Below are 20,251 nucleotides of genomic sequence, written 5' to 3' on the forward strand. Positions count from 1 at the left end.
CTGATTTCCATCCAAACCAACCAGATATTATCTCCAACTCTCCTACATCCTATCAGGGAATATGAGGGAGTGCTCTAACTGCAGGCACTGCTGACACCCCACACGCCATCTACCTTCACTCCTAGGAAGCTGTTGGCACTTCATGATGGAAATGAATGGCCGTGTTTAACATGGTAAGAGATAAGCTTGTGGCCGACGGCCAGTCTCTGACATGGAAGCTGGCTACACCAATGCAGCCCATGTTGACCTGTCTTCGGGATCCATACTATTGTCTTTTCCGTTCACGAAGCACTTAACCAGATAATGGCTCCAGGTTGATGAATTATAGTTTTCTTTAGCTTAATAATGACTAAACTTTGATGTGTTTCACTTGAACCTTCTCTGATTTCACTGTAAACACACTCATTGGGACCTCTCTTTATTAAATACAGGTTGTCTTTAAATTTCAGTTTCTAGAATATTAACTAGTGTTCAGGTTGTCTATACTTCCAGAAGTAAAGATGGGACTGCTTCCAAACATCTTACACATTGGTTATTTTTTTTCCCCAATAATGAGCAGATTATAGGCTGTCACAAACATAAATCCGTGTTGTCTGAGCACGGTAAATGTTCGAGACGTGGAGGGTGAGTGTGTGCAGGGCTCGCAGAGACACAGGAGGGGCCTCTCAGTGCTGCTGTGAGCCCACGGGGATGGGCTTCTCACCACGCAGTCTGTCTTATGGATGCTTCACCGTCTCAGACAGTTCTGACTTCCACTGGGTCAGAAGGAATTCTGATCCATGGATTCATGGATAAGTTTAGATGTTTGGAAATTGAAATGTAATTATCATAAAACATAGAAAAATGTTTCAGATCATCAAGAATTTAAAAAAAAATCACTCCTCCTTCCCCCACATTCCTCCCTCTCTCTTCTTTCTCTCTGTCACCAGAACTATTCCTGCAGGCCATGTCCCCCCACAAGCCCTTTAGCCCCCCTTTGGTAGAGCAGAGAGAAACTGAGGAGAGGGAGAGGGAGAGGAAGAGAGAGACGCCAGCAGCACGGACCCGCCTCTTGTGAAGTTGCCTTCCTGTAGGTGGGGACGGGGGCTTGAATCCGGGTCCTTTTGCATAGAAACGTGTGTGCTCAACTGTATGAACCGAAAAAGTCTTTGCAATGGACTTAGATGATTAAATACTAGGATTTATTTGCAAAGATAAGTACATTTTAGAAACTTTCTTATATTCAGTCTTTTCTCCATTCTTTAACTTTAGAAAAATATTCTGGGAAAATGACTTGGCAACAATCACTGAACATGACTAACAGTGCTAAACCAAGTATAGAATAATTTAGCAGTCAGATGAATGACCAACTAAAATAGATTTCTAGAAAACCAAGCAGTATAATAAATGCCAATTACATTCTCATGTAAAAATGAAACATACAAAACTGAAAGTACTAACATTTTCACTGTTTACTTCAAGACCAAACTACTATCAAAGTTTCTTAAAACTTAGGCTTGAACTAGGTTGAGTCCCTAAGGGCTCTTCAGGGAATAATCTGTTTTTCATAAATAAATGTCAGTTATCAAAACAGCAGTGCTAGTCAAAAGAGGTCAATGTTTAAAGCTTTTGTTTTTAAGTATTTAATTATTACCACCAGGGTTTTCATTGGGTCTTTGTGCCGGCCTGCACAATTTCACCATTCCCACTGGACTATTTTCCCCCCAACAGAGGGTGAGAGGCGGAGCGGCTGGGAGAGCTGGAGGGACAGACACCGCTGCTGTACAGGCTCCTCCATGCAACGGGCTGAGCTTCAGTTAGGTCTGGTCTCCAGCTGTCAAAACTTCTTATTAGTTGTTTGCGTTTCAGGAAAAGGAGTATTTTTTAGATAGACTTACACTGACTGTGAAACAGTCATGTGGCTCTGACATGTCACAGGGGCCAAATGGGTTGATCTGTTATCTCTTCAAAGACTTATAGCCAAAGTGTAGACAGTAACAAGAATAACTGCCATCTGTCTTTCTTTACAGGAGATAGCTTGTGAACTACAGGGAGGTTGTCCAGGATGCATCAAAAGGTAACACTGGGTGACAGTGAGTTCTGTCACCTGATATATGTGATTTTATACCCTCATTTCTGAAAAATGATACTGTGTGATTCCAAACAAGATGGGTAGATGGATGGAGCTGGAATGACTATGCTAGGTAAAATAAGCAAAAAAGCAAGTTTCAGGGAAGGAACTTTGAGTAGTGTGCTGCTTTGCCAAGAACACAATTGAAGTTAGTGTTTGGGCCTTACTGTATTGGGAGAAGCTTCAGTACTATGGTACGGTGCCCCTCCCCCTTCCTCTAGCTGAAAAATTAAGCCCAGAATTATGAAGCCCTGGTGACAAAAACAACAACAACAACAACAACCAAACCTACTAGCTAGTCAACCAACCAATCAACAAAATAAACAACAAACAAAAACACAAAAAGAAAAAGGGAAAGACAGTGGGAGAGGAAGGTAGAGACTTTCAGTGTGATGGCACAGGAAGTCTGGTGGTAGGAACAATGAGTTGTGCACACACACACACATACACACACACACTAAGAAAACTATAACTGTAAAATCTTAACGCTGTTATCAATGCTAAATCAATGAACAAAATTGGTGACTTTTGAACAGGAAAAATCATTTCACAAAGATGAGAGCCAATGTAAGCAGAATTTACCACATTTAGGTGTTAAACACCTTTGTTTTAACTTCTATTTTAACCCTTTATTAACTGAAACCAGCAATTTTTAATGAATTTTTAATCTTTATTTATCTACTATTAGGTAGAGACAGAGAGAAATTGAGAAGGGAGAAGAAATGGAGAGGGAGAGAGACAGACACCTGCATCCGTGCTTCACCACTTGCAAAGCTTCTCCCCGGCAGGTGGGGACTGGGGGCTCGAGCCCAGATCTTTGTGCGCCTAACTAGGTGTGCCACTGCAGGTCTCCAACAATTTCTTGACCCTGAGTCACTTTTTATAAAAACTTTCTTTTATATTTATCTATTTATTTTCCCTTTTTTTGCCCTTTTTTTTTTTTTAATATTACTGTTGTAGTCGTTGTTAGTTGTTAGATAGGACAGAGAGAAATGGAGACATGAGGGGAAGACAGAGAGGGGGAGAGAAAGACAGACACCTGCAGACCTGCTTCACTGCTTGTGAAGTGACTCCCCTGCAGGTGGGGAGCTGGGGGCTCCAGCCTGGATCAGTAAGCCGGCCCTTGCGTTTTGTACCACATGTGCTTAACCCACCGCGCTACTGCCCGACTCCCGTCCCTGAGTAACTTTTAAAATGTCAGCTGATTATTGAAATCCCAAAGGTATTATTTAGTTTAAGGTACTGGAGGCCTCTGGTTCCCTTTTTGGCAACTTGCTATGTAAGAAACTAAGGTCATGGGTCACATGGAACAGACCTTAAAATAGACTCCTAGCTTCTTCCCACATATGGACACCTAGTTTCATTTGCTCTATTCATACCTTTGGGTCCTGTTTATTGACCAATTTGCTTTATATCTCACTGCCTGTCAGCCACCAAGTTGATGATGCTACTATGTTGCCATCCTGACCTCCCTGGGCAGACCTCACTAATGTATTCTGGAACCCTACCTCTCCAGAGCCCAATCCCACTAGGGAAAGGTAGAAACAGGCTGGGGGTATGGATCGACCTGTCAACATCCCTGTTCACCAGAGAAGTGATTACAGAAGCCAGACCTTCCACCTTTTGCATCCCATAAAGAATTTTGGTCTATGCTCCCAGAGAGGGATGAAGAATAGGGAAGCTTCCAATGGAGGGGATAGGACACGGAACTCTGGTGGTGGGAACTGTGTGGAACTGTACCCCTATTATCTAATATGGTTAATCATATTAAATCACTAATAAAATTATATACATATAAATAAAAGACAAATTTAAAATGATAATAAAAATGAAAAAAAATCTTGGATTTGATTAAAGATGTTGAATCACACCTCTGTATCATGCCAAAATGTTCTGGGAATAGAGAGAGAGAAAGAGAGAGAGGGAGAATGAACTTTGGAAGGTCATGCAGTAGCAAGAAATACATATCATTTCCACGTAACTCATTGTGAACTAGGCACATGGCTTTGACAGATGACAGGGGACAAGGTGGAACAACCCTGTTAGGTGCTCAGAATTGGGGGTGAGCCTAGAATTATTTGGCAAAGAGCAATGACTGCAATGTATGAATCCATACGATAATAACCTATTACTTAGAAAGTCGTAGGCTTTCCCTTGAAAATTCCTGATAGCTTACTTCCCACAACTTAGGAACTATATTAAAATAATAATTTGGCATAAGGTTTCTTGGTTCACAGAAGGTCTATATTGAGAGTTAGTCTTACTCTATTTCTATTTTTGTTCAGCTTCTCAGTTTTAAGTTACAGTATCACTGTAAAGAAAAGTAATTAATTGGTGTTATAGACTAATCCATATGCCACCAAAAATGCTAGAACACAAATGAAACATGATTCCATATGTCTGTCTCATTTGCTATTCCCTTGCTCTGGTTCTTTATAGACATGCTCTTTGTATAAGCAGATGAGGGCTCCTCCTCTGATGTATCATGCCAATACATCCTATTCGTTATAAATTCTAGTTATTATTTTTAATCTGTGTTATATATATATAACAGAAAAGTCACATAGTTCTATACAGCCCTGCCCTCTATTTCCTGCTCTCCAGAAGCAATTACTTTCAAACATTTTATCAATTTTTTCCCTGCTTTAAAGCACTAGCTTAATGTTGCTACTTCTAGATCTAGCTGAGAATTTTTTGCACTATGGAAGATACAGATTTAGGTGATCATCTCAGTTTCTCAATAGAATCTTACCACAATTTTGTTAAGTATTAATAGTTAATATAGGCTTATTAATGTATCGAACTTCAAATCCAGACTCTGTTATATCATTTATCATGATCTTTTGCTGGGAGTTTGTGTCTGTATGATAGAACAGCTTCATTTCCTCTCAGAATTTGGAATGCACTGCTCCACTGTTTCGCTTCTGGTGTTGCTATGAAAAATCTGTAGCGATGGGCCATGCACGGCACACCCAGTGAGGCGGACACAGCACTAAGGCAAGGACCTGCTTGAAGATTCAGGTTCCAGTTCCGTTCCCCACCTGCAGTGGGGATGCTTCACAAATGGCGAAGCTGGTTTGCAGGTGTCTTTCTTTCTCCCTCTCCCTCTCCCTCTCCCCCTCCTCTAACAATTCCCCTCTATCCTACCCAACAAAATGGAAAAAAATGGTTGGCAGAAGCAGTGGGTTTGTAGTGCTGGCATCAAGCTCCAGCAATTACCCTGGAGGAAAAAAAAATCTATAGCTATTTTAATTCATGATCTTGGTGACAATCCCTGTTCCCTGACAAGTTTGTAGGCTATGCCTTTTGTTTTCAGAATTCTGGGAGGTTTATTTTTATATGTATAGGACATTTTATGAACTTTTTCAATTTGATTTTTCAGTCTTTCATCAGTAGAGACATTTACTGAATTGTAGTTTTATTTTCTTTCATGCTTTGTTTTCTTTTTCTGAACTCAGTTTGGAAGTTAAATTACATGTTTAATATTCTTATATCCTTTTATTTCACTTTCCATTTCTGTCTTGTACTCTAAGGGGTGTGTGTGTGTGTGTGTGTGTGTGTGTGTGTGTGTGTATGTGTGTGAAACTTATGCCTAAAGAAAATCTTTTGAATTTCGTCCCTGAGGGTTATATATGTTGGTGTTTTAGAAAGCAAGTGAGGTCTGACCTGGGGACATCAAACTCAGTATCTAAGTATATTCTTCCTGCCCTTTTCAGTAGCATAGTTCTATCCTCAAATATACCACATCTTCCTTCCATAGTTTAGAAACACTGTGTTTGGCACTTGGCAGAGAATTAAATCTTCAAACTGCTGGTAGAGTAAGGAAATATAATGGTTTTTCCTTTTAAAGTAAGTTTATTTTGACTTTTAAGAGGAAGAGAGAAAGCAAGCAGAATGACTTTCAACTTGGGCACAAGACTGGCATATACACTGCCAGGGGTTGAACCTGGGACCTCATGCATGGGTCTAACTGCTGCTTGAAGACAGGTCGAACAATTCTCATGCCTTCAGTTGTAGACTTAATTTTTTTTTTTCCAGTTACTGAGCATCTAGAAGAGTTTAAAATCAGAATCAACGTGCTTGTTGGTTTTAATAGACTAATGTAGGGTTCAGCTCTAGGGTTCAGCTTTCTTAGGCTGCTATCTTGCTTTCCAGTAACAAGTATTCTGTCTTCTGCCTTGTCTTATTCCTTGAGGGTTTACCTTCACTGGTGCTTACTATGTTTTGAGTGTAGCTATGGGAGGAACTGCTATCTTCTTGCAACAGAACTGCCATTTTTAAACAAAAAATCCATTTTTTCACTCTTCCAAACCTTAGAATTCTAGCTCTTATGAACTGAAAGTGACCCTAAGAGAAGATTTAGTGAACTCTTCCTTCAGCGAGCAAAGTATATTTAATTTACAGGTGAGGTGCTTAATGTTAAAGAACTCAAACATCTTGCCCAAGGCCATACACAGCATACAGACAGATACCATGCTATTATCTACTCTGTGCATCTTAGATCTTTATCTCTCAAAGGTTTTATTTTTTATTTTTTAATATTTTTCTTTTTGATTTAGCCCCATTTATACAAAAGCCAGAACTTTTTTTTTCTTCTGTAATACCTCATGTTTATATCTTCCAGTAAGCAGATGAATGATTCAAATGAGAATATTGGTGATAAGCTACCTGTGAAACGTGGATAACTGTTTCTGTGAAGTTGACATAAAAATTTTGACACGCCCATATTACTTTTTTTTTCTTTTTCCCTTGGTGCCGGCACAGCTAATCCACCGCTCTCAATGACCTTTTTTTTTTTTTTTTTTTTTTTTTGCCTATTTTTTATTAGATAGGACAGAGAGAAACTGGGAAGGGGTGGGGGACAGAGAGAGAAAGATAATTGCCTGCAGACCTGCTTCCCCACTCCTGAAGCTTCCTCCCCCCGCAGGTGGGGAGCAGAGTTCGCCCGGACCCTGTGCTTGGTGGTGTGTGAGCTCTGCTGGCTGCACCACTGCTCGGCCCCGACAGCCGTGCGTCTAAGGTAGCTGACAGGCTTTAGCTATGCCGTTCTGAGTAGTGAGCAAAGGGCGTCAGGCAGCAACTTACCAATAGTCATTACTGTAACGGGACTTGTATAATGTTTTAAAGATATTAGTAAAGTATTTACTTTTAATTTCTTCTTTCTTTTTTTTTTTTTTTAACCACCAAAGTTATTGCTGGGCCTTTACCACTTTCGACACATAGTCTACAACTTGCATGACCACTCCAGCCATCCTGTGGCCATTTCTCCTTTCCTTTCCTTTTTGTTTTCCTCCTCTTTAATTTGACAGGACAGAGAGAAGTAGAGAAGGGGGAGGGGAGGGAGGGAGAAAGAGAGGTACCTGAACGACTGCTTCCCAGATAGTGAAGCTTCCGCCCATGCAATTCTTCATGCACAGTGATGCACCAGTTTTAGTTTTTGAGAAAAATCTTAAGACTCAGCAACTGGTTTATTCATTCTCAATAAATTATTCGGTATTTATTTATTTATGCTACTAGGATTATCTCTGGGGCACCAGTGCCTGCAGAATAACTTCATGATTCCCAGTGGTTAGCAGAAACTCATTTATTAAATAGAGACAGAGAGAAAGGGGGAGAGAGACAGCAAGAGAGAAAGAGAAGAACCTTGTTCCTCCACTCATGAAACTTTGCCCCTGGCAGGTGGGGACCAAGGGCTTGAACCCAGACCCTCAAGCATGGTAATGTGCGTGCTCAACTGGGGGCAAGTGGGGACCAAGGGCTTGAACCCAGACCCTCAAGCATGGTAATGTGCGTGCTCAACTGGTGGTGTCACTGCATGGCCCCTGCTGTTACTTATTAGACTTCAGAGAGGAAGCACAAAGACAGCCACAGAAGAACAGTGAGCTGAAATATGGATCTGGCTTCTGGTTTGTTGTTTACTGCTGTGCTTGGGAATGAAGGCAGGCCCTGGTGCCTGTGCTGAGTGCCTTCCCTAGGGTCTGCTTTATTTCGAGAGAAAGGGTGTGAAAGCGAGAGCCACCACAGCACATCCCACTATTCACTGAGCTCCCCTCGGCACCTTGGAACTCCTAGGTGGTACCGGAGCTTGAACCCAGAACCTCAAGCACAGTAAGGTGTGCACTATGCTGGGTGAGCTATCTCCCAGCCCCCCCCAATTACCTTAATTTATGCTGCCCCACCCTCCAGTGTTACATAGATCACAGCTTTAAAATATTGCGAATAATAGTGTTAACATTTAGATACTTTAATAAAAACAATCCAACTTATTCTATAAACAGTTTAAGAGCTTTATAAAAATGAGACGATACAGACACTTTAGGAAATGCAGCAATCTAGAGGGAAATGAAGGGCAAAGAGAAAAGCATCTTTAAATACTTACAGATTCTTTTCTGCCCATAGTTTTGCTATGTGAGCGAGAACGGGAGATGTTACTAAAAAAGGAATCTTTCTTAGTAGCTGAGGAAGGTGGAGAGCCAGTGAATTCTCTTCCTCCAGGCAAACTCTCAATGCTTGGAGATGAACTGATGTTTTTAGAACCTTGTCCTGTAAGAAAAACCAATTATCAGTAATAAAACACTGGGCACTTTCACTTAAGATATGCCGATTTTAATAACTAATCAATTCCATCTTTTGGTTCACATAGCCAACATAATAAGACTGCAAAATACTAAAACACAAGCATTTCTATGCATCAGATAACTGCCATTAGACATGAAGTACTGCTATATTTTTCCACATGTAATTTATAGAATTGCCCTAATGCTGTCTACGTTAAAAAATGGAAAGCCTCAATTTTTAGAAATCACAGATTAAATGTCTGAGCTCTTCCTCACTAATGGAATCATCCTCAATAGCATAGATCACAGGCTGAGAAAACAGCTCAAGCCGTGAAAGCTCCGATCTGCTGATGCCTGAGACCGACCCCCAGAGGACATGACCAGCATCACAAAGCTGAGCAGTGCTCTGGGTCCTGTTCGCTCCACTCTCAAAATAAGTATGTAAATCATTAAATAGAGCCCAGAAATGACTGCACTGCACATTATATTATGCGCATCACAGACTCTGTATCATTCAGTGGATTTTCAAGAGAGCCTCTTCCCTTCTCACTCAGGGTAGATGAGATAGTTTATGGCTGCCCTTGTCTCTGATAGAAGCATTTGGACAAGGTGCTGACAAGGTGCTGGCTAACAGGACCCCTTTCTCAATCTTCCCTCATTACAGTGGTCGTAGCTCACTCTTAAAGTGCCTTTTCATTGAGACATCTGGAAGCATAAGGCAGCTAGAGGGAATAGATAGTCAGGGCTACAGTAAGTCTTGCTTCATGGGGAAAGGCTCATAAGATAGTTATGGGGGGAGTCGGGCTGTAGCGCAGCGGGTTAAGCTCAGGTGGCGCAAAGCACAAGGACCGGCATAAGGATCCCGGTTCGAACCCCGGCTCCCCACCTGCAGGGGAGTCGCTTCACAGGCGGTGAAGCAGGTCTGCAGGTGTCTGTCTTTCTCTCCCCCTCTCTGTCTTCCCCTCCTCTCTCCGTTTCTCTCTGTCCTATCCAACAACGATGACAACAACAATAATAACTACAACAATAAAACAACAAGGGCAACAAAAGGGAATAAAAAAAAATAAAATAAAATATTTTTTTAAAAAAAGATAGTTATGGGGACTTGAGGATCATTCAACAATCAGAAGGTTTAGTAAGTGCATGCCCTCAGGGGTGCGGGAAGACAGTGGAAACTAAAACCAACAATAACAACAACAACACTCTACCCACCAGTTTAGCAATAGACAAACAAGTGCATGGTAGTAAGCACAGAAAAATAAAGCAGGAAGGGAGAAGGTGAGCATCAAATGGAGGCACTGCAATCTACGACAAGATGGTCAGAGAAGGAAGTTGTCGCTGAGAACTGAGATCCACTGACATTTATTTGAGCAAAGCCTTGAAGAAGATGAAACACCAGTTTTGCGGATATTGTGAGGACCAGCAAGTGCCACGGTTTCAAGGCAGAAGCTTTGGGTGCCCAGGAAATAGTAGGGCAGCCAGTATGGCTGCAGCAAAAGAGGAGGAGAGAGGCAGGAGATGAAGAGGGAGGAAGTCTAAAAGTCTAGAAGCTGGAGGGGGGGGGGGCAAGTCAGGTGAAGATTTGGAGACAGTGTTGGTTGCATTTACTCTGAGAAAGGTATTCACTGGAAGTCTTAGAGAATTGAACAGAGCCGTGTCATGACTTGACTTAATTTTTAAAAGACAGTATTAGCTTCTACGTTGAGAATAAAATTAGGGATGGAATAAAGGGGAATAAGTAACAAAAGTAGGAAAATCTATTTTTGCCACTGCAAAACCCTAAGTAAGCAGAATTTCATAACTCAGTATAAGCAATGGTCATAAAACAGACAAAACTAAGATTTACAGACTAGCAACAGGAAACAAAGAGTCAATTTTAACTTCAAATGTTCAAAAATTTAGTGGTAATAGTTTTGAATCTGTGAACATATAAAAACACAATTATATGCACTTTCAAAAAAGATGGATTTGATATTATATAAATGATATGTTAATGTTGCTTATTTTGAAGCAAGTTCGCATTTGTCCCCCCCGGCTAGTAAGGGCCTATCGACTTTAACCTGAAACAGGGTCTTAGCGGGAACCTTGGGTTCCTGAATTTGCAGGCTACTCTGAGGTCTCTGTCATGCTCGGATAACTTGACTCCATCCCAAACCTGTTTCTTCCTCTTCCTCATTCTTTGTTACTGCCTAGAAAGCGTTTTGTACTTCTAAAGCATTTCAGGTTTCTGCATCCTGCAAAATCAAGCATGCAGTGGTTGCTTCTGAGCTGACCCTCAGGTTAGTGGCGTTGCCCTGAGGTGAGGGAATGAGAGAAGAGTTCCCAACGCCTAGAGAACAGCTGGTTTGTTTCCTTCAGTGTCTACAGTCGCCCCTACCCTGCTTTGCCTTCCACTGTCCCTTACCCACCTCCAAGGCTGCAGGCCTTAACTTCCCTGGGCTATTTCTTAACGGCAATGATCTCGATTTGAACGTTGGAATTGAAAAAGATATCAATAAACCACTGACTGTCTTTGTTTTTCAAGAGTATGCCACCAGCACAGGTTTACTCTCACTATAAACTGATTAAAGGTGAATATTGCTTTTATCAAAATAATAACTGCAGTAAAATATCAGAGAGAGGAAGAGCTGGAGTGTCACTCTGACGAGTGTCACGCTGGGGACAGGACACCAGGTCTTGTGCATATTACTTAGTCCTCCATTCTGCCAGTGAGTCACCGCCTTTCAAAAGTTACTATTATTACTACTGTTATTATTGCCAACAGCATTATCTCTGGGGTCTGGTGCCCGTACAATGAGTCCAGTGCTTTCAATGGTCGTTTTTTCCTTCCTTTCATTCTAGTAGAAGCAGAGAGAAATCGAGAGGAGTAGGGGAGGGGGGAAAGAGAGGCATCCACAGCATTGTTTCACTGCTCACAAAACACTCCCCTTGCCCGTAGGGGCCGTGGGCTTGAACACGGCTTCTGGCACATGTAACATGTTGGGTGCACCTCCACCCAACCCTAAGACTCACCTTTTTACAAATATGTAACTTAGTGAGCTTTCAAATAAGTTTACAACTATCATCATGTAGTTTTAGAATATTTTTATCACCCTTAACAAGAAATTCTCTTCCAGTTAATGAACCCTCCCAGTATTTTTCTCCCTGTAGTTCCTGGAGACCACAGGTCTCCTCTCTCTATAAATCTGCCTTTTCTGACTATTGCCACATAATTAGCATAGTGCAATATATGGCTTTCTATGCCTGACTAGACGTCTAGCCGGCACGATGTTTTCAAGATTCCTTCATGCTGTGCTGCTTATTAGTACTTCCTTTCCTTTTACTACCAAGCATTGCTCCAATGTGTTAGCTCACCCTGTCTGTCCGTTCATCTATTGATGGGCACGTAGCCTATATTACTTTCTTAGTCACTGTGAATAATGTTGCTGTGAATACTGGTGTATAATTTTGGAGTGGATATAAGCTCTCATTTCTTTTGGGTGAATACCTACTGAAGAAACTGATGAGTAAGTGACATGGTAACTGCTCACTAACTCGCTTTTGAAAGTGGTTACACTCTCTCATACACTTGACTCACACTGAAGGTGGGTCTCAATTTCTCTGCATTTGTGTCAGCATTTATGACTGGCTGCCTTTTTCCAGTCATCCTAATGTGTATGAAGTGGTACCTCATTGTAATCTGGATTTGCATTTTACCACTGCAGATGACTAGTGATGCTGAGTATTTTTTTTCAAGTGCTTATAGACATTTGTGTATCTTTGGGGGAGAAAAGTCTATTCAAATTCTTTGCTCAGTTTGTATACTGGGTTATTTATCATTTTGTGGAGGTTAGGAGTTCTTCATATATTACAGGTCCCTTTTCAGATTCATACTTTGCAAATTTTTGTACATTGCTTTTCAGTTTCCTAATGATATCCTTTAAAATGAAAAAAAGTGGGGAGCCTATAAGCACATTATTTTCTGTGTATGGGGTCCTGGGTTTAGTCACTTATAACACATAGTAAATCAAGTCTAGCTTCTAGAAAATGCCATGAATGATGTAGTTGTGTTTTGGTGTTTCCCTCCTTTTCTGAATTTTAAAAAGAAATTGTGCTGAAGTCACACACACACACACACACACACACACACACACACACACACTTATTTAATGGCTTGAGCTGTTTGTGTTATTTTTGAAAATCCATTGTCTGAGGAGCTGGGAGATAGCTCACACTTCATGGCTTCTGTTTTTAGGAAGGCATTTCTTCTTACTCAAAATGATATACTAGAAAACTATATGAGTGATAAATAGGTAGGGAGAAAGAGAAAAAGAGAGAGAGAGAGAGAGGGGGGGGGTAGATAGAGAGACCAGAGCACCACTCTGATTATATATATATATATATATATATATATATATATATATATATTTACTGTGTCCAAACTGGGATCTTATGTGTGCTAGTCTTGTACTCTACCTGCCTGAGTCACTGCCTGAGTCACGTTGCTCCTTGGAATGCTCCTCAAGTCAGTGACTTTTACTGCATTGGAGTGATGGAAGATGTCTCTAAAACAATGTTTACATAGCTTTGACTGTCAGATTACTTTTAAAAATTTGTAGGGGGGAAAAGATAAATGTAAAAAAACATAGTATATCTGTTGGCAGTAACATGGCTTCCCCCCCCCACAAGACAAAATGGGAAATTAATTTAATTTAAATGAAGATTTTTTTTTTCAACAGAAACTGTTTTTCTAAGTTAAACAAATGAATTGATTTGTTCTTTCAAAACTGGGCCACCCGCCAATACTACTGTCCAGTGCTGATGGCCACTTAAAGGCATCACCATGATGACTCTTCAGATTTTTTCCTATGGTAAGTCCTCCATGAAAATTTTCTACTTCATGTTAGGTCGACTTTGACAATTCCTATCTTATCCCACAAAGCCAGAAATGGCAGGTAGAAAAATGTTACCTGACATAACAAAACAGGTTTTGTAGGTGAGATTAAAGCTAACAGCTCTAGGTGGATTTTCACAGTGGGCCAATGTAATCACAAGTCCTTACTGGAATGGAAAGATGAGACTGAGGAGGAGAAAAGAGATAGCTGAAACACAAGAGGGGCTCCAGCTGGGACTGTAGATCTTGAAGATTAGGAAGAGAGTTGTGAGCCAGTGCGGCAGGCATCCTCTAGAAGCTAGGAATAGCTCTCAGCTGACAACAAGTAGAGAGGTGGGAACCTGGTCCTACAGACAGACATCAGGGTTAAACCCTGCCAAATGGGGCAAATAAACCCAGAGTCTCCTGACATCTTGCCTTTTATCTTGGGGAGACTTCTAAATTACAGAACTGTTAATAAATTTGTAGTGTTTAAGCCACTGAGTTTGTGGTAACTTTTATGCCAACAACAGAAAATGTCCAGATTTCCATTTATTGCTATAAATCATACACATTGGTCTCATAATTAAGGAAAATTAACCCCTTCTACATCTTTATTTTGCAGTGATTGGTGACTTCCTCTTTTATTCTTCATCAGTCTGCTAAATGTTGAGCTGTTTTTACTGTTGTTTTTTTTTTTTTTTAAGAACCTTCTTTAAAAATTGGAGGGAGTTATGCTAAGTGAAATAAACCAGCAGGAGAAAGATAAACACTGGATGATCTCATTCATGTGTGGGATTTAAGAAACACAAGGCAAGGAAGAAGACAGGGTGAAGCATGTGTAAAGCCTTGCTGGTTATCAGCTGACCTGAAGACACTGTGGAGAGGGGTTGGCGAGCTCAGTGCTCGAGGGTGGAGACAGAGGACATCTCTGGTGGTGGTGGGGAGATATGTCAGCATATATTCTGAGATGAAAAATTGTACCTGTGAGACAACTATCCTGTAAAACATTATTTTCACAATAAAAATAAAAATAGAAAAAAAAATGATTGTGTGGCCTGGGAGGTAGCTTAATGGTTAGAGAGCAGGACTTCCTATATGAGGCCCAGGGCTTGAGGCCAGAGTTTGATCCAGGGACACAGCATGCGCTGGAGTATGTTTTGGTCTTTCTTTCTAAGATAAATGTGTTTAAAACATACAAAAATCATAGTCCAGTTTCACTGATTCACTTTTTTTTTGTTATTAATTCACTCTTTGTATCAAGTCATTTACACTCTCAGGTATGTTTTAATATTTTCTATCTTTTTGAATTGCACACATGGATAATCTACCTTCATTTTTCTCCAACTATCCATATATATATATATATATATATATCTCCATCCTCAGTCTGTTTACTTGAAGAAATCAGAACATTCGAATTCATATTTTGAGCCCGTGTGGTCAGCCCCCGTCCACAGTTCTGGGCAGAGCTTTCTATAGGTAGTAGAAGGTCACTCCATGTAGACCTTGTTCCTCCATGTTTGGATATAAATGGAAACTAGGTGCATGTCAGAAGTGGCTTCAGAAAATATGTCATAATACTTGGCAATTTAAAATTGATCATCTTGAATGATCATTTCTGAGAAACAAACTGCGAGAGAAAGACATGTGAGCAGGAATGTTTTGGGAGAGAGCTCGCAAGATTAGTGCCCGAGGGCTTAAAGAAGCAGTGCTGAGCCGAGGGAGACACTGAGCTGCCTTACAGTTGCCTCTAGAGAATCTGGGCCTGGGTGGCCATTCACAGTTGGGTGTTTTGAGGCGAGGGGAATGTAAAAGGCAGTAGCCTTGAAATTCCCTTTTTATGCAGTTGTTTGTTAAGTGCTTTTAGTATGAGTTGCTTGTAGTATGAGGTGTAAAATTCCTTGCCTCTTCCCCCTTGAATAAGCAGGACCTAATCAGTTAAGGCCACCCATTGTTCGAAGGACCCTGCCTGAGGACAAGCCTTATCAGGACCTAATCAGTGAAGGCCACCCATTGTTCGAAGGACCCTACATGGGGACAAGCCATATCAGGACCTTTGAACAGACTTTGTGGTGTGCTGTCTACCGGATGGGTGGTCATAGCCGATGGCAGGAGGATGTGCCTGGTTGAATTCTATTGGTTGTGTGATCTTACTATATTTGAAACTAGCCCGTGCTTTGCTTTGAATGGATCATGCTTTTGCTAAGTTTGAAATGATTGGATCTTGTGTTTGCTATAGCCTGTTATTGGATGTAGGTTGATAAGGTGATGTGCTCCCCCTCCCTGAGTGTAGTCTGAATTCCTATAAATTGTATGGTTTGAGCCCTGTTCGGGGCCGAGCTTGGTAGACTAACACCAGTCACCATCTCGGCCCGGATTGCAATTCGTCAATAAACATCTTTGCTTCCTTACAGTGGATGGTGGTTTGATTTATGCTCGCTAACAGGGAACAGCCCTTTTGCTGTCGTGTCAGACTAGTCGCTGGACTGGAGGTACTCCCTGGGGTAGGGCTATGACCTTGAGCAAAGCAGCTCTCTTCAGCTGTGGGTGCTTTCCAGGGTGTAGCTCATGAAAGCTATCAGCTGCTAACACCCAACAGCTGGAAGACCAGTACACCTCAGCCATCCTGGAGGAGGAATCTGCAGGACACCACAGTGAGATGTTTCAGGACGTGCTACTAGGGCTGGGAGGTGGTGTGTACGGTTGAGTGCACATGTCGTCATGCCAAGGAGCTGGACTCAAGCTGCTGGTCCCCACCTACAGGGGCTAGGGTGGGAAAGGGGCAGCTTCATGAGTGAAAGTCTCTCTCTCTCTCTCTCTCTCTCTCTCTCCCCCTTCTATCTCTCCCCTTCTCTCTCCATTTATCCAATAAATGAACATAATTTTTTTTTCAAAGAATGTGCTATGAGTGGGCTTTAAATCACAGTACAAGACATGATTCATGTTGTTGTTCTTGGTTCAAAGGCTTACTTACTGGGAAAACTCAGTTTGGGACCGCCCAGGCCTGGCAGATAGGATGTCTCTCATCCATTTACTTGGTATGTCCTCTGTGCTACACGGAAATGGAGGCTATCCATCAAGAGTCCAAGCTGACTGAAAAGGCTCTACTGGGCTCAGCAGACCGTGGCTACAGAATGGCTGGGGAGGCAGGAGGGAGGAGGAAATAACATTCACTAAGCTACTATCATGTCTCGTGAACACTACTGCCATGGTCACTGTCTCAATAAACTCAGTGGGAAGGAAGAACAGGAGCTGGAGTGTACCCTAGACAGAGGGAATCCCACGCAAACCGGAGCCCAGCCAATGGAGCCAGACACAGGCCATGGAAGGAAAGCTGCTCAAAGGCATTTAGGATGCCTGGAGGTCACGGGTGGGTCAGAGCAGACAATGTGACCTCAGAAAGGACCCCACCTTGTCTTTGCAGGGTGAGTCAGGAGAAAACAAGAGGCGTTTGGTTCCCGTTCTGTAACATTTTGTTAGTCTCACAGATGCAAGTGGCAGACAGCAAGAAGGCTGCCTGCCATCCACTCTGAAGACACCGCTGCATGTCACAGGAGAGTGACTAACGCAGACTGCACTAACGCAGACTCTGGAGTAGGCCTGTTCTAGTCTGACCACAGAGGCTGGATCTGATGGAGACAAGCAGACCTGGTTTTAGACTAGCAGAAAACAATAAAAGGCAGCGGTGCGTGGACTCCTCCTTTGTATTTTAAATCTGAAAAGCAAACAAAGTGGGCCTGCCATCACCACCACCTGAGCAGGTAGCCTTCACCTGCAGATGTCTATGTGCCAGGTGTTGGCATGACTTTCTGCAGCCACCCTTGCAGATTCTCTCTCTCTCTCTCTCTCTCTCTCTCTCTCTCCCTCTCTCTCTCTCTCTCTCCCTCTCTCTCTCTCTCTCTCCAGGTGAGGTTAAATAACCCCCCTAGGTCATTTAGCAAGGTGGTGATGAGGTCAGAATCAAAACTCGGGCCTGATTCCAACTGACATCCTGGGCAAAGCTGCAACAACTTTCTCTCCTAGGATGGGCGGTGCCAACTGGAAAGTAGTGAATGTGCCTAAAAGAGGTTAAAGAAAAACCGTATGAGGTTTTCTGAAAGCAAAGGGCAAGGAGATCTCTGTCCAAAACCAACTCATCTATCCAGTGTCTTTTGGAATAGGTGTTTCACAAAAATGCAGTTTCCAGTTAACTGGTCCTTCTCCAAATTAATTTCACACATTACATATTTCTGTCTCCTCTCTCTCTCTCTCTCTCTCAACTGCTGTGAGGTTTTATCGCTGGGACTCAGTGCTTGCCTGACAAATTCACCAATCCTGGTGGCACTCTTTCCTTTTCTTCCCTTTTCCATTTATTTATTTATTTATTTATTTATTTATTTATTTATTAATTATTTATTTAATAGGACAGGTAGAAACAGAGAGGAGAGGACGTAGAGGGAGAGACAGGCAGACACCTCTAGGCCTGCTTCACCACTTGTGAAGCTTCCCCACTGCAGGGAAGAGCAGGGACTTGAAACCAGGTGCTTGCACGTGGTGATGTCTGCACTTCACAGGGTGCGGGGCTGTCTCCTTTGAGAGATTACAGAGAACACAGCAAAACGTCATTCCATTTCAGGACTATCATCCCTCAAGAATTGAAATGGTTAAATACAATGACATTTGCAAGGATAATTAAAAAAATGTTTTTCTCCAAGTCTTTCCCCTCTCTCTGTCTTTTCTGTCATCACAATGCCCGCATCTACTTATATGGTTTCTGTTTTCCCTATTCCACCAATTTTCTGCTTTTTATTTATGCTGGGACATCTATGATAGTGGTTTCTTCTTGAAGGAACAGGGAGAAAGTAGTCTCTGGACAGATGAATGTTCTAACACATGAGTCATTGCATTAATGTGACTCACATGCTTCTCATGCTTCAAATTGATTGTTTTTTTCCTTGAAGAACAGTCTAACAATGGCTATCCTAAGGAAATGAATTAGTAGGAAGAGGTGGAAGGGAGCAAATGGAATGTATTTTTCTACTTAATGCCTTTACTTAATTGACTTTGTCTAAAGTTGTATGTTTTACTTTTACCTTAGGAATGCCAACAGTGATTATGTGGCCAGGAAGAAACTTGAGGGTTTATTTTTTTCATGTTTATTTTTAAAGGCAACCTGATATGCTACAATGATTACATGATATGCTACAATGATTATGTATATATTCACATTAACAATTTAAATAATACATAGAAATATATGCTTTAAATGCTATAACATAAGAAAATCTCTTCCTAATGATCAATTGTATGCTATCACATATTGTATGTATAGCTCTGTTGCTGGCAATTCTGAATTCTCTTTCGAAGTAATGTCAGTGTGTTTTCACATGTATATACATGTGTGTGAACTTATATTTCAAATATTTTTGACTTGTGAATAAATTCCTAGATATCTTTTTGAAATATTTCTTGGGTAGGTGTACAATTTCTAAAGATAAACTTGAAGAATTCCTTTTAATTAAGTATTCAAAGAACAAACACTTCCGTATAGCATTTGTTTTCTAACTGTTCCCTAAACTGAGAGATGAAATGGAATCTTCTGGGCCAGGCAGTGGCACAGTGGGCAGAGCACACACATCTCTGTAAGCAAGAGCCCAGGTCCAGCTGTTGGGCACTTCCTACAAGGGGGAGCTTCATGAGTGGTAAAAAAAAAAAAAAAAAAAAAAAGTACTGCAGGTGCTTCTCTCTCTCTCTCTGTTTCTCTCTTCCCTCTCAATTTTTGTCTCTACTCAAAATAATAAAATATTTTAAAATAAATAAAATGTTAATTCCCCACAAATTATGTTATTGACCACAGGTACAGAATACTGCTTTATACTCCGTTTTTCTTCAAAAGATTAGAACCCATATACATCACTGTGTGCTTGCTAGAAGGCTATAATTCAGATACGCTATCACATGGGTGGGCGGGAGACTACATATAATAAAATAAATATATTTAAAGTAATGGTAGTTATTTTGTTTCCTGAAATTCACTGGCTACTTTTTGGGGGGAAAAGGACACTTGGGAAAGTCTAACTAGCAGCCGCAATTCCCTGAAAGGAAAGTGTATCTGCCCTTGGGAGTACACATGGGACTATATAATGGGTTAGGCACCTCTGATCAAAATTCTATCATTTTCCATTCTCATTACTGATTCTACTAAACATGTTTTTTTTTTTTTTTTCCAGAAAGTTCTTGTGTTGCCATCAGTCACTGTTCTGTTTGATTCTTGACATGGCAGGAGGTCAGGGTCAGAATCAGTTCAGCGGGGAAGCAATGACAGATCCACCTTCTGCACCCCACAAGGACCCTGGGTCCATGCTCCCAGAGGGACTAAAGAATAGGAAAGCTATCAGGGGAGGGGATGGGATATGGGGTTCTGGTGGTGGGAACTGTGTGGAGTTGTACCCCTCTTATCCTATGGCCCACTTTTTTACTGGGTAATTTTTGTTTCTTCTGTAGATCTGTGCCAATTCTGTACAGATGTTGGATATCAGTCTCTTGTCTGATGTGTGATGTGCAAGTACCTTCTCCCATTTACTTGGTTACCCGTTATCCTTGTGTACGTTGCTTTTGGTGTGTAGAAGCTATTTGGTTTCATGTCATCCCATTTATTGACTCTTGTTCTCATTTCTCATACCTGGGGGAGGGGCTGAGTCTCCAAATACATCTCTGATATGAAGGTCCTGCAAAGTTTCAGAGACATTT

General features: G+C 41.4%; 1 protein-coding gene and 1 long non-coding RNA gene across 5 annotated transcripts in view; one reads left to right on the plus strand and one right to left on the minus strand.

The window, feature by feature from the left end:
* Nucleotides 1-3,833, plus strand: part of LOC132535318 (uncharacterized) — a 28,120-nt gene extending 24,287 nt beyond the window's left edge. The window contains exons 2-3 of the long non-coding RNA XR_009547115.1: nucleotides 2,010-2,056; nucleotides 3,541-3,833. This is a non-coding gene — a long non-coding RNA (uncharacterized LOC132535318). The remainder of the gene's footprint in view (nucleotides 1-2,009; nucleotides 2,057-3,540) is intronic.
* The window catches only part of TBC1D5 (TBC1 domain family member 5), a 504,373-nt gene that overhangs the window by 36,115 nt on the left and 448,007 nt on the right, over nucleotides 1-20,251 (minus strand). For all 4 annotated transcript variants that reach the window (XM_060180867.1, XM_007529715.3, XM_007529708.3 and 1 more), the window contains one exon: nucleotides 8,490-8,653. In XM_060180867.1, coding sequence (XP_060036850.1) covers nucleotides 8,490-8,653 — 164 coding nt within the window. The remainder of the gene's footprint in view (nucleotides 1-8,489; nucleotides 8,654-20,251) is intronic.

The sequence above is a fragment of the Erinaceus europaeus genome, chromosome 21, assembly GCF_950295315.1.
Source record: "Erinaceus europaeus chromosome 21, mEriEur2.1, whole genome shotgun sequence".
Taxonomy (NCBI): Eukaryota; Metazoa; Chordata; class Mammalia; order Eulipotyphla; family Erinaceidae; genus Erinaceus; species Erinaceus europaeus.